The 14,275-nt window shown below is 47.7% G+C and overlaps 1 protein-coding gene across 1 annotated transcript in view; it reads right to left on the reverse strand.

Moving 5' to 3' along the window:
* The window catches only part of PIP4P2 (phosphatidylinositol-4,5-bisphosphate 4-phosphatase 2), an 84,117-nt gene that overhangs the window by 14,996 nt on the left and 54,846 nt on the right, over positions 1-14,275 (reverse strand). The window contains exon 5 of the mRNA XM_040354617.1: positions 12,539-12,591. Coding sequence (XP_040210551.1) covers positions 12,539-12,591 — 53 coding nt within the window. The remainder of the gene's footprint in view (positions 1-12,538; positions 12,592-14,275) is intronic.

Consider the following 14,275-nt stretch of genomic DNA (forward strand, 5'->3'; position numbering starts at 1 on the left):
AAACTGTCCCGGGAAGTCAGAGAATGGGTCCGGGACAGAAACCCTTTCTCCTTGTCTGAAGCAGCTCGCCTGGCGGACGAATACACAGACGCCCGCAAACTGGACAACTCTGTGGTCAAGACCACAGCTCGGGTGGATTATCGATCAGCGGCACCCCCGCCGGCTATTGCCTACAAACCCCAGTCGGACCGTCCTACAACACCACCTCCAGCGGCCACTTATCCTCAGAAGCCTAGGTTCAACTCCCAGGACAACTCACAGTCCATCAGGTGTTTTGGGTGTAAACAGCTAGGACACAGAAAGCTAGACTGTCCATTGATTCCACCCAGGCAGTCACAGTCATGGAGACAGCCAGAAAGGGGGAACCCCCGCACATCCATGCCTGCGGCCCACTGCGTTGAGGAGGAAGAACATTGGGGCGTTCTGCACGAGGCAGATCCGATACAAGCAGCTAACCAGGACAACAGGCAGCAACATAAGCAGACTGTCTGGGTCAATGGAAAGGTAGCCAATGGACTACGCGATTCTGGGGCCACCATGACCCTGCTACAGAAGAAACTCATCCCAGAGAGCCAGCACACCGGAGACACCGTAGCCGTAAGAGTAGCGGGAGGCACCGTCTTCCGGCTGCCCGTTGCCCGGGTTCACCTGGATTGGGGGGTTGGTTCAGGACATGTGAATGTGGGGGTGATGAAGGATTTGCCAGCAGATGTACTACTGGGGAATGATTTGGCCCCCCTTGTTTCTGCGTACGCCCCGATGTGCCCCGCTGAAGCCCACACAGTGACTACCTGTGCCCAGACCCGCGTTGCTGGAACCAACTCGCTTGCTGCTGAGACCCGGGTAAGACTACCTTCCCCGAAATGTACTGTAGATCCGGCACAATATCACAGTCTAAAATGGGAATGTGACAAGTTGGCCCGTGAGAAATCAGAGATGCAACGACACTACGTCGTGTATTATGAGATGTCCCGTGGCTTGAACATTGAAATGCACAAACAGGCTGAAATTGTCAAAAGATTAAATGGGATTTGCATCCAGGTTGTGCCTTATCTGTCCCAAGAGCATCAGCAACAGGTTTTGGGAGCCATTGAGAGAGCAAAGCAAGTGACTGTTCCAGAACTGAATTCCATTATTCACCTTCACCATCAGCTACAGACCTGGTAAGCCAAATGGCAATGCTGATGGGTTATCCGGGCAAACAGACGTTATCCCGGCCTCCTAGTTCCGGACATCCCCAAGTTGACCCGAAAAGGATCAAGCCGGGTCTGCCAGAGTGTTCCACAAGGGGGGAGCCATGTAACAGGAGTGACTTTAGGGGCACAGGGTGAATGAGAACCCCACTATGGTCTGTGCTAGTCACATTTAATGCGGTCAGATATTGTATATATATTGTGTGTTGGCTGATGTATACTAGTAAGCTTGCTGTGATGAAAGGGGTGAGGTGTGATTGCATTCCATTGTCTATTGTGGTAATTAAGTCTGCTATGTGGATTGGAGCTTGGTAGGCAGTCTGCATACCTATTATGGGATGTTAAAGTGTCTTGCTGTGAGGAAAGGGGGGGAATCACTCCAGCAACCCCCCCCCCCCCTGCTAAGACTGTTTACTGAAGGAGAAGTTTGAACACACCTGACCTGTATCACCATTGTCATTGGACAATTTAACCCACCCTGTTTCCCAAGGGTGGGAGGGATGTATTTTGAAGAGGAATGTGTTACCATGTGCAGATAATAAAGATTCATTCCCTGTGTTGAACCTCAAACAAGAGCTGTGTGTCTCGTTTCTGGGGGGATTATCATCGGTCGTGTTCGTTTGCCTGATTGTGGAGTGTCGATAAGCTGTCTTGGGTGGAATGGAATATCATGAACGGATTTAACCCCTGTCCCATTTGGGGTTCCGTTACATGGAGAAAATATGGCACAACAGTGACATTACAAATAACTGGACGTCCCTCCAAAATTGATGAAAAGACAAGGCTGCCAAGAGGCCTACAGAAACATTAAAGGAGCTGCAGGAATATCTGGAAAGTACTGGCTGTGTGGTACATGTGACAACAATCTCCCGTATTCGTCATATGTCTGGGCTATGGGGAAGAGTGGCAAGACGGAAGCCTTTTCTTTAATGAAGAAAAACATCCAAGCCCAGCTAACTTTAGCAAAAACACATCTGAAGTTTCCCAAAAGCATGTGGGGAAATGTGTTATGGTCTGATGAAACCAAGGTTACAATTTTTGGCCATAATTCCAAAAGATATATTTGGCGAAAAACACCACTGCACAACACCATACCCACAGTGAAGCATGGTGGTGGCAGCATCATGCTTTAGGGCCGTTTTTCTTCAGCTGGACCAGGGGCCTTGGTCAAGGTAGAGGGAATTATGGACAGTTCAATATTGGCGCAAAACCTTCTGCTAGAAAGCAGAACATGAAGAGGAACTTCATCTTTCAGCATGACAACGACCCAAAGCATACATCCAATCACCAAAGCAATGGCTTCACCAGAAGAAGATTAAGGTTTTGGAATGACCCAGCCAGAGCCCAGACCTGAATCAGAAAAAAAATCTGTGGGGTGATCTGAAGAGGACAGCACAGGAGATGCCCTCGCAATCTGACAGATTTGGAGTGTCTTTGCAAAGAAGAGTGCTGTAATAAAATCAAAAGGTGCTTCAACAAAGTAACGTGTGCACACTTATGCAACCATATTAATTTTATTTTTACTTCCCTCCGCCTAAAAGATTTCAGTTTGTTGTTCAACTGAGTTGTACAGTTTATATCTCATATTAAAAGGTGAGAAAAGTTCTGAAATGATTTAGCTTTGTCTCGTTTTTTTTTTACATCACAGAAACCTGACATTTTAACAGGGTTGTGTAGCATGTTTTATATCCATTGTACTTCTAATGACTCCCCATAACACAGTGCTACTCTTGCCGAGTATGGGGATACCACACGTGAGATTTTTTGACAGCCGCCCTAGATGCATAAAAGGGGCCCCAAAATCCAATGGGAACCTTATGGGCTTTCAAGGAGCATAAACATTGTGTCTAATTTTCTGACTACCTATTACATTTCTTGAGTCCCTGAAATGTCAGGGCAGGAAAAACGACAACATATTGAAAAGCAAACACCACTGGCAGTGAAGGGGTTAACACTAGGGGGCGGGGAAGGGGTTAAGTATGTTCCCTGGGTGTGTTCTAACTGTAGGGGGGGCCTCACTAGAGGAAATAACTGATCTTCTGTTCATACATTGTATGAACAGAAGATAAGCATTTCTCTCCCTGACACGACCGGGAGCTGTGTGTTTATAGCATTTTTATTTTTTTATTTATTTTTACTAGTAATGGCGGCGATCAGCGTTTTTTATGACTGCGATATTGCGACGGACACATCGGACACTTTTGACACATTTTTGGGACCATTCACATTCATACAGCGATCAGTGCTATAAAAAAGAGATTTTTAATACAGCTTACCTGTAAAATCTTTTTCTTGGAGTACATCACGGGACACAGAGCGGCATTCATTACTATATGGGTTATATGGAGTACCTTCAGGTGTAGACACTGGCAATCTCAAACAGGAAATGCCCCTCCCTATATAACCCCCTCCCATAGGAGGAGTACCTCAGTTTTGTAGCAAGCAGTATGCCTCCCAAAATGGTCCTCAAAAAAGAGGGGTGGGAGCTCTGTGTCCCGTGATGTACTCCAAGAAAAAGATTTTACAGGTAAGCTGTATTAAAAATCTCTTTTTCTTTATCGTACATCACGGGACACAGAGCGGCATTCATTACTATATGGGATGTCCCAAAGCAATGCTTACAATGAGGGGAGGGAGAACATCTCCAAGAGAAAAGGATTTAATTTAGAGATATACTCAAATCATAATAAATCCAACTTAGTTGAGAAAAATAAAATTTTTAAATTTAACTCGAACAAGAGGAGCCCCCGGAATCCGAGGGTCTCAAACTGCAGCCTGCAGCACTGCCTGCCCGAAGGCAGTATCAGTATTCCTTCTTACGTCCAACTTGTAGAATTTTGTAAACGTGTGGACAGAAGACCAGGTTGCCGCCTTGCAAACTTGAGCCATAGAGATCTGGTGGTGTGCTGCCCAGGAGGCGCCCATGGCTCTAGTAGAATGAGCCATTAATGATACTGGAGGAGGCAACCCTTTCAAGCCGTAGGCCTGAGTGATTAATTGCTTAATCCACCTAGAAATGGTGGACTTTGCAGCTGCCTGCCCCTTCTTGGGCCCATCCGGTAGAATGAACAGCACATCTGTCTTCCGGATCTTCTTTGTAGCTTTAAGATAGGCCTTCATGGCCCTGACAATATCCAAGGTATGCAGCAACCCTTCCTTTCTGGAAGTAGGTTTAGGGAAGAAGGATGGTAATACCAAATCCTGGTTCAAATGAAAACTGGATATGACCTTTGGAAGGAAGGAAGGATGAGGGCGGAGAACGACCCTGTCCTTATGAAAAACAAGATATGGTTCCTTACAGGATAAGGCTGCCAGCTCCGAAACTCTTCTTGCGGAAACTATGGCAACCAAAAATACTAACTTCCTTGTCAGTAGAACCAAAGGAATATCAGCCAACGGCTCAAACGGTTGTTTCTGTAAACTTGACAGAACAAGATTTAAATCCCACGGACAAAGCGGGGATTTAACTGGAGGTCTAATACGCAAGACCCCTTGAAGGAAGGTCTTAACCAGCGAGTGGGTGGCCAGCGGCCGCTGAAACCACACTGACAGAGCAGAAATCTGTCCTTTGATTGTGCTTAATGCCAATCCTTTATCCACTCCTAGCTGGAGAAAACTTAATACTCTATCGATGGTAAATTTGCGAGAAAGCCATCGCTTGGACTCACACCAGCCTACATAGGCCTTCCAGACCCTGTAATAAATCACCCTAGAGACCGGTTTCCTGGCTCTGATTAGGGTAGAGATTACTTTCTGAGACAGACCTCTACCCCTGAGAATCAGGGATTCAGCTTCCAGGCCGTCAAATTTAGATGCCGTAAGGCAGGGTGGAGGATCGGACCTTGCGATAGCAGGTCTGGCCGTAGAGGAAGAGTCCACGGGTCTCCCACTACCATCCTTAAGATTAGTGAGTACCATGCTCTTCTGGGCCATGCTGGAGCTACCAGGATGACTGGTATGTGCTCCACCCGGATCCTGCGCAGCAGGCGGGGTAGTAACTGGAGCGGGGGAAACGCATAAAGAAGTTTGAACTGATGCCAAGGGCAAACCAACGCATCGGTTCCGCAGGCCATCGGATCCCTTGAGCGGGACATGAACCTGTCTAGTTTCTTGTTGAGTCTCGATGCCATGATATCCACGTCCGGCACTCCCCATCTTTGGCAGAGTGCTTGAAAGACTAGTGGATGCAGAGACCATTCCCCCGGCCATAGAGTCTGGCGGCTTAAGAAGTCCGCCTGAAAGTTGTCCACTCCTGGAATGAATATTGCCGATATGCAGGGCACATGAGCCTCTGCCCATAGAAGAATCAAGCTCACCTCTCTCTGAGCGGCTTGACTCCTGGTTCCCCCTTGGTGATTTATGTATGCCACGGCCGTGGCATTGTCTGATTGAATTCTCACCGGGAACCCCTGCAATTTTGACGTCCAAGCCCTGAGGGCTAGTCGAGCAGCTCTGAGCTCCAAGATGTTGATGGGCAACTGCTTCTCTGGCTTTGCCCAAGTACCTTGGCGAGTGCAACCATCCAAAATTGCTCCCCAGCCCGTCAGGCTGGCGTCTGTGGTCACTATCTTCCAAGCCACTGGGCTGAAAGACCTCCCCTTCAGTAGATTCTGAGGGTCTAACCACCAACACAGACTTTGTCGGACTCTTGATGAGAGCGGCAACGGGATATCCAAGGCCTGTGGCCTTCTGCTCCATGCTGACAGGATGGCTGCCTGTAGGATGCGAGTGTGGCTCTGGGCGTATGGTACCGCCTCGAATGTGGCCACCATCTTGCCTAGTAACCTCATACATAGGCGAATAGTCGGTTCTTTCTTGCTTAGAACCAGTAGGATTAATTCCTTGATGGCTTTTACCTTCCTCAGAGGTAGGAACACTCCTTGTTGTTCTGTGTCTAATCTCATGCCGAGATATTCCAACTGCTTTGTGGGCTGGAAAGCTGACTTTTCTCGATTTAGGACCCAGCCGAACCTCTCGAGGTATTGGACCGTGAGGGCCACTGCTCGCTCCAAGCCGGGAGACGAGTGATCTATGACTAGGAGGTCGTCCAGGTATGCTAGGATCGTGACCCCTTGGATCCTTAGTTTGGCTAGGATTGGAGCTAGGACCTTCGTGAACACTCGGGGGGCCGTAGCCAACCCGAAGGGAAGCGCCACGAATTGGAAGTGACGCGAAGCCACCATGAAGCGTAGATATCTTTGATGTGGCTGATAAATTGGAACATGAAGGTAGGCATCCTTTATGTCTATGGACGCCATGAAGTCGTCCTTCTGGAGTGTGGCAGCTGCTGACCGCACGGATTCCATCCGAAATGAGCGGATCTTTAGATATGCATTTACCATCTTTAGGTCCAAAATTGGCCTGACATCTCCATTGGATTTTGGGATGATGAATAGGTTGGAGTAGAAACCCAGCCCCTGTTCCAGGACTGGTACCTCTACTATTACTTCCTGGGAAAGTAGATGATCTAATGCCGATCTTAATGCGGCTCCCTTTTCCGGATCGTTTGGAATCCTCGACTTCTGGAAATGAGGAGGAGGAAACCTTAGGAAATCTAATTTGTAGCCTGTGGCCACGGAAGACCGTACCCACTCGTCGGGAATGCTGGCTTCCCAAATCTCTGAAAAGAGTCGCAGCCTTCCCCCCACCTTCGTGGGTGGGGGCGCCCCTTCATAAGGTTGGCTTGGGGGCTGGTTTTGCTGGTTTGCGAAACCACTGCCTTTTGCCTCCAACAGCCTGTCCTTGTGATCTGCTGTTGAAGCCGAAGTTTGCTTTTGCAGGAGGCCGTCGATACTGCTTGGCATTAGAGGGCCCCTGCCCAGGGGAATACTGTCGTTTAAACGCAGGTCCCTGAACCTTCTTCTTAGTTGGCAAGAGAGTACTCTTGCCGTTTGAAATGGTCTGAATGTATTTATCTAGGTCTTCTCCGAAGAGTCGTCCTCCATGGAAGGGGAACCCTACCAGGAGCTTCTTGAATGGGGGCTCAGCCTCCCAGCTTTTTAACCATAAGAGTCTTCTCATATGGATAAGGGATAACGATAAACGTGACGCTTGCTGGATAGAATCCTTGATTGCGTCTACCGTAAAACATATGGCCTTAGGGACATCCGAAAATTTTTCTGCCTGCTGGGCCGGAATAAGTTTAAGCATCTGCTTAAATTGATCCGATAATGCTTGAGCGACCCCAATCGCAGCCACAGCTGGCTGTACTACTGCCCCTGCAGTAGTGAAGGAGTTCTTAAGTAGTGCTTCCAAGCGCTTATCAACTGGATCCTTGAACACCTGTATGTTTTCTACAGGGCATGTTAACGATCTGTTAACACATGAGATGGCTGCGTCCACTGCAGGAGTAGCCCATCTTTTGGAAAATTTTTCTTCCATAGGATATAGGACAGAGAACCTTTTAGGTGGTAAGAAGATCTTATCTGGCTTGTTCCAATCTTGGAACAAAATTCCCTCTAATAGAGGATGGATCGGAAACACAGCATTGCTTTGAGGCGCCCTCAGTGAGCCCAAAGCTGAAACCGTCGATACCTGGAGATCTGGTACTGGCAAGTTGAATGCCCTATGGACCAAGTCCGACAATTGAATCCACCAGCTCTCCCTCAGGGAGACTGCCCCAGACTCCTCTGTATCCGGGTCTTCGATCCCTGAACCTACTTGGTCCTTGTCCAAGAGGTCGTCCAATTCCCCTGAGGAAAGGACCTCCTCTTCTGAGGGTCCGCGCTCGGGCGACGGAGATCTATTCCGCTTACTGCCCCGCATAGCTGCGGCTATCATTTTTCCCATGCTTTTCTGCATCTCTTTTAAAGAGGTGAGTAATACCTCCTCCGTGACCATCTTAGGGTTGGACTGACCCGCGTCAGCTCCAGCCCCAGATCCCGATGGCCCCAAGGCTCCCTGTAGGGAAAACAGCGGCATACCATGGTACAATACCGAGGTACACCTGCTACCTATTGGTATTTGGAACTATAAAAGTTAATTGTCCAAACACCTGTTTGGGGGATAAAAAAAAAAATGCTTCCTCTCCCCTAGATGACTTTTTTTTTTTTTTTTTTTTTTTTTTTTTTTCGTTTTTGTTTCAAATCCAGGAAAGAAAAAACATTCTGTCCCCCTGAGTAGTATTGCAAAGAAAAACTATGAGATGGAAAAGAAACAGCCTATTTCTAGGCTTGAAAAAACAGTCCTCTGAAGACTGCAATATCCTTTCTGGCCACTGTGTGTCCTCGGCGCCCCGTGCTGCCGCTCTGGTCTTTCTCCTCAGTTCCAAAGTATTGAATGGAACAAACAAACAAGGAAGGGCCGCCCCTTCCTTTAAGCCACTGACCCGCCCTTCCCCCCCAGCAATCTCAAACAGGAAATGCCCCTCCCGACAGGGGGAGGGGGGGGGATTTTGGGAGGAAGGGACCTCTCTGTTCCAGCAAACTGCAGCCTGCAGCCTGGAACCATGAGGAGGTCAGCGTTTTGCCTGCTTGCAGGCTCTGAGGAGGAAGACTGAATGGAGCATCGCCTGGAGGCCTGCAGGTAAGCAAAGCTCTCTGACACACACATATATTTTTATATAACACAGGCCCCACTCAATGCTTTTCCAACACTACAAGGGAGGTCACATCTTATGGGGAATAATACATAGAGAGCCATCCTATCTTTATGATATGTGACTAGTTTGCCAGATGCAGTGCATAACTTTAGGCATGTCCCCTGTGACCCCCCAGAAAAAACCTGCTAAGAACCAAGTTCCGCAAGTTTTCCCCTCACTTACCTGCTCCATGCCGCAGGACTTTGCCAAGCAAGAGGCCCAATCTTCCCCCATCTCCGTGGGGATGTCTAGACCTTCAGGCCCTGGGTTCCTATGAAGGATCCACTGTCCTGGGCCCATATAGCACCCTGGCAACAGAAAACTTTAGGTACCCAAAGGTTTCTAAGTTCTGGGCCCAGGGTCCAGCTCTCTAAAAAGAAAAGCATTATGGGCTATACCCCAAGGGTTTGGGGTCCGGTTACTGACCACTTTAGCGCTGAGGCTTTTTTGGACAGAACCGGTAGCTCACCTAATCCCAAGGATGCGGAGGCAAGCTAAACCATGACTAACACCTAAGACACTGGCGTAAAAAACTGAGGTACTCCTCCTATGGGAGGGGGTTATATAGGGAGGGGCATTTCCTGTTTGAGATTGCCAGTGTCTACACCTGAAGGTACTCCATATAACCCATATAGTAATGAATGCCGCTCTGTGTCCCGTGATGTACGATAAAGAAAATGCATCGATTACTTTATAAATATGACTGGCAGGGAAGGGGTTAACACTAGGGGGCGATCAAGGGGCTAATGTGTTCCCCTAGGGAGTGATTCTTACTGTGGGGGGAGGGGATTGACTGGGGAGGTGACCAATCTGTGTCCCTATGTACAAGGGACACACCATCGGGCTCCTCTCCCTGACAGGATGTGGATCTGTGCGTTTACACACACAGATCCACAGTCCTGCTCAGTTACTGGGAAATCGTGGTTGCCCACACATGCATCGGGTCCCCAGTGATGCGCACGCGCCCCCTAGTGGCTCCTGCCGTCATTTGATGGCGGGCGGTAGAGAAGTGGTTAAATCTTCATTCCTTGCAAAGTGAAGCTTTACCTCATTTACCAAGCTCTGGGGCAAATGCACTTGCAGGGTGCCCCTGCCCTTTGCAAAGTGCACAATAAATCAACCCCATAGCGTTTAGTAAACTAAAAGTCATTCAGTTAGGGTTTACATGTACATTGGAACCTCAATGATTATATACGATCCTTTGTGTGTTAAAAAAAAATAAAAATAAAATGTACAGCTCTGCACAATTTCTACTATAAAATGCCATCCTGAGTGGGATTTCAGCATGCCTGGCCTACATTAGTAAAAAGATTAGGGAAACCACATGACATAGGACTATATCCACTATGTGATCATTTAATGGTATGAATGCTCACATGACTACAATGTGACTGGGCTTTTCTGATGGAATGTGTACAGGGGAAAATTCTCTGCTCAGAGCTATGCTCTCCCCAAAGAGGAGAAAAATGTCTGGAAAGCAATTTTCGTTAGTCTGTGTGAACTCTTTCTAGAATTGCAGTCATTGTTACATACATTGTTTCATAATGCATAAAGTCCACCCAAAATAAAGGTGGGCAGGAGTACCAAATTCTTGGATGTCAAGCAATGCCCATGTGGTCCAATCTCTGCTGTACTTTATGGCTGGAAAGCAGCGAGACTTGCCAACCTCCTGCTTGCTATTTGAAATTTTAGTCCACTTTCCAGTAATATGCACCAAAAGGTATTTTCATTCAATAATCAGTCTATGTAAACAAGTTCGTTTTCAGAGCTACTAGTTCTTGGCACAGAACTTACAGTAAAGAGAACAATATCCTACCCTAAAGCCCCTTCTCTCCCATCGTCCATTCCTGTAACCCCAAACCCAACAACATTAATCCTCCCTTTTACCCCAACACTAACCCTCCTTGTAGCTGCAACCCTCACACTGATCATACCTATAAACAGCACTTTCTCTATGCTTCTGTGGATGATCCTGCATTTTATCCTCTCCCCAGTCTCCCTGCCTGGCTAATTCTGCACCCAAAGTGGTTGATACACCCTCGGGCACTTGCTGCACCTGATGATCGGCTTGTTGCCCCGCTATACAGGATGATGAAGCGGCCTCAGACTCCCAAAATGGCGCCGCTGCCCTGCCACAGAGAACACCTCGTGGAGCTGAGAAAAGCAAGGACAACGTGCCCAGGACCTCCAAACATGAAGGAGCCAAGACAAAATGATAAAGAGGGCACTAGGGACATGCTTTACTATGCCCAGAAGCTGGCATTGCCTTTTGCCCAATCTATTGACTATGAGGGCAATGCTGCTAACATGTGCTAGAAGAGGAGGAGGGGGAGCAGCAGCATGGAGGAGCACAGGATGAATGAGAGGGGGTGATACAGATCAAGAACAACCCATGCACTGGGAAATCCCAAAAGCAGTTAACAAGTGCACAGTATCTGTGGATAAGCTTAAAATACATCTAGGTATCTTATCAGAAGATGTTGCATTGATCAGACAGGACCTCCAAAAAATTTGAGAACGCACAACTGCCACATAAAGTCGTTTTAGTGACTTGGAGAACAAGCTTCTCTTCTGTACGACTCACAGACCACTAAGCAGTTGGCTGGCGCTAACAGTCTACCATGGAAGACCTGGAGAACCACACAAGGAGAAATAATGCGCGAATTGTGGGCCTCCCAGAGAAAACAGAGGGAAGCAATGCCGGAACTTATAAATAGAACCCATACACTAACCCTCTGTCTCCCAAACACTACCAATCCTTGTAACCAGGGCTGCTATCAGGGCCCCTTACATAGCTTTAGCCCCCCAGAGCCTGACCACAAACATTCCCCAGGGCTTGCCCATGGGCCATCCCACCGAATCCACACACCGGCCACCTCACCTGTACGCACTCAGCCTCCCCTCAATCCTGAATATTTGTCAGGACCCCCTCAATCCTGTATATATGCCAGCCCCCCTCACACCTGTATATATGTCAGCCCCAGCCCCTCACACCTGTTAATATGTCGGCCTCCCCTTCCATGTGTATATATGTCAGCCCCCTCACACCTGTATATAAATGTCAGCCCCACACATACACAAATCTGTAAACACACAAGCCTCTGTACACAAACAGCCCCCTCCCTTTCCTTCACAACCCCTACTTGTAAAGAAAATCCCAGCTCATTTTCACAAAGCTGACATGTTGCCGACACAGAGGAGCACAGTACAGGCAGCTCACACAAGGGGTGCACATGCACATAGTAGCCAGAGGTGGCAGTAAAGGGCTCCATGTCTGAGCTCAATGACACAGAGAGCAGCAGAAGCTGCAAAATAGTTTCTATAGTGCATAACACGGCTCCCCTTCATCCGTCCTGCCTTCTTATGGCTCGGGCTTCGGGGCCCCTTACAGTTGTAATGGCTGTGCTTCTAACCCTTACTCTTATGACTCTCTCTTTAAACCAAACCCCAGCACCAACCTTCCTTGCAACCCCAACCCTCACATTTGTAAACATAACCTCCAAGCATTCTGACTCCTTAATCCTGAATGCATCGTTCCAAACCTATGCACCTCCACTCAGATAACACTAACGGCATCTCCTTCACATCTCTTTTTAATCTTATTCCGGGGTGCCATGCGTATCATCTCAGTATACAGACATACTTTGGGTAATTAGAGCGTTTGTATTGAAAATATTATGAGTTTCAAAAGGAATACATAAGTGTATTAACAGTTAGTTTAAGACATTTGCCTGGGGTTCTGTAATCTTCAATCTCAGATACTCACATTTTCTTGCAATGTGGGCACTTTGCCAATGTGTTGAATCTCAGTTCCATCCACTGTAAGAGATAAATAGGAGCTAGTTAGCGACAATGTTTATTTAGTGTCATCCCCACGTCATAAGCAGACTATAGATACAAACCTCTCTCTCCAATGTTATTTAACATTGATATATGACTGCCTTCAAGGAAATGGCCTGAAGACTGGTATTCTCAGAACAGGAAATTTCCCAGGCTTTGGTGAAATTAGGTCAGCCACTGGTTGATGTAACACAGGCTCTGAGCGATGACAAACAGTATCACTATATACTCATGTAGGGACACTGAATGTCATCTATGCAGTACACGCAAATCCACACCACAAAATATTTCCTCTCCTGTAAACATCTTGCATGTCCTTAATGTTTTCAGCTCTACATTTTCTGGGACACAAATGTGAAAAAAAATATACGGAAAAACGGCATGCCATAATTCTACCTAAAGCTGAACTCTGGGCACAAAGCTCATTTAAATCCTCCATAGCCACAAAGCATAGAAATCCACTCTGTAAGCACCAAATGCCTTGTTACCACTGACCATTGGGGCTCCATCAGGGTTGCCAGGTCTTAATAAAACCAGGGACAGTATGTAAAAATCTGTGTTTTTTTTACATCTGTCCCTGATATGTCTGAAACCGACATGCTTTTGATGTGAAAATCCTGAGATTTTAGCTGCCCTGCCTCTGCACTGCCTCCTGGCCTGGTGGCCATCTGTAAGCCCGGGGGCCCCATAATCTTCTATTGCCCGGGGGCCCCATGAGTTGTCAGTCCGCCCCTGCTTGTCACCATTACTTTTACAAGGTTATAACTGGGTATGCAATCATCACTGTGCTGCACAGATCCTATGCAGAGGGCTAAGCTGTGGGAGGAAACCAACACGTCCACTCACTAGAAGCTGCCTGCAAAAAACTACTGGAGGGGTGGAAAAAGACCAATCACTGCACAAAGACAGCAGCGGCCTGTCTATTACAAGAGGCTTTTGCACAGATACAAAGTTTCACACCGGAGAACTGCACAAATCTGAAAGAAACTTACCTGCCTTGTGCAATAATATTCCTCCTCTTCTGAGGTCGCCCGCCAGCGTTCTCTGCTCCTCCTCTTCTTTGTGTACTTGAGAGCGCTGATCAGGAGCCCATTTGGTCATGCCGCTTCGATGGAAGCCAGCTGAAGTTCGACCAGCTTCTGTCGGACCGGCTGCAGCAACACACGGGCCGAATGTTGGTTTCTATTGAACCAGCCTATGTCGCCAACATTCAGCCTGTGTGTACTACGCCTTATTGTAGAAACCTGAACTAGTTTCTCAAGAAATGAATTATTTACAATATTACCATATTTATCGGCATATACCACTCACTTTTTTGCCCTTAAAAATCAGGGAAAAATCGTGGGTGCGCGATATACAGCGAATACTAGCTTCCCGTGTTTGAACGCGGCCGCCGACATATACCGAGCGCAGTACACTCGGCCATGCTCGGCTCCCCTCGCGGTTATGCGAGAGAAGCCGAAAGGAGCCGAGCGTGCCCGAGTGTACTGCGCTCGGTATATGTCGGCGGCGGTGTTCAAAACACAGCGCGGGAAGCGGCGATCAGCTCAGAGACCAGCGCGGGAGAACACCATGAAGGCCGCAGACGGATGCCGGACCGGACAAGGACGCCAGGCAAGACACCAAAACTGTAAAAGTAATAAAAAAAACATTTTCAGGAATT

This window comes from Rana temporaria, chromosome 5, assembly GCF_905171775.1.
Source record: "Rana temporaria chromosome 5, aRanTem1.1, whole genome shotgun sequence".
Classification (NCBI taxonomy): Eukaryota; Metazoa; Chordata; class Amphibia; order Anura; family Ranidae; genus Rana; species Rana temporaria.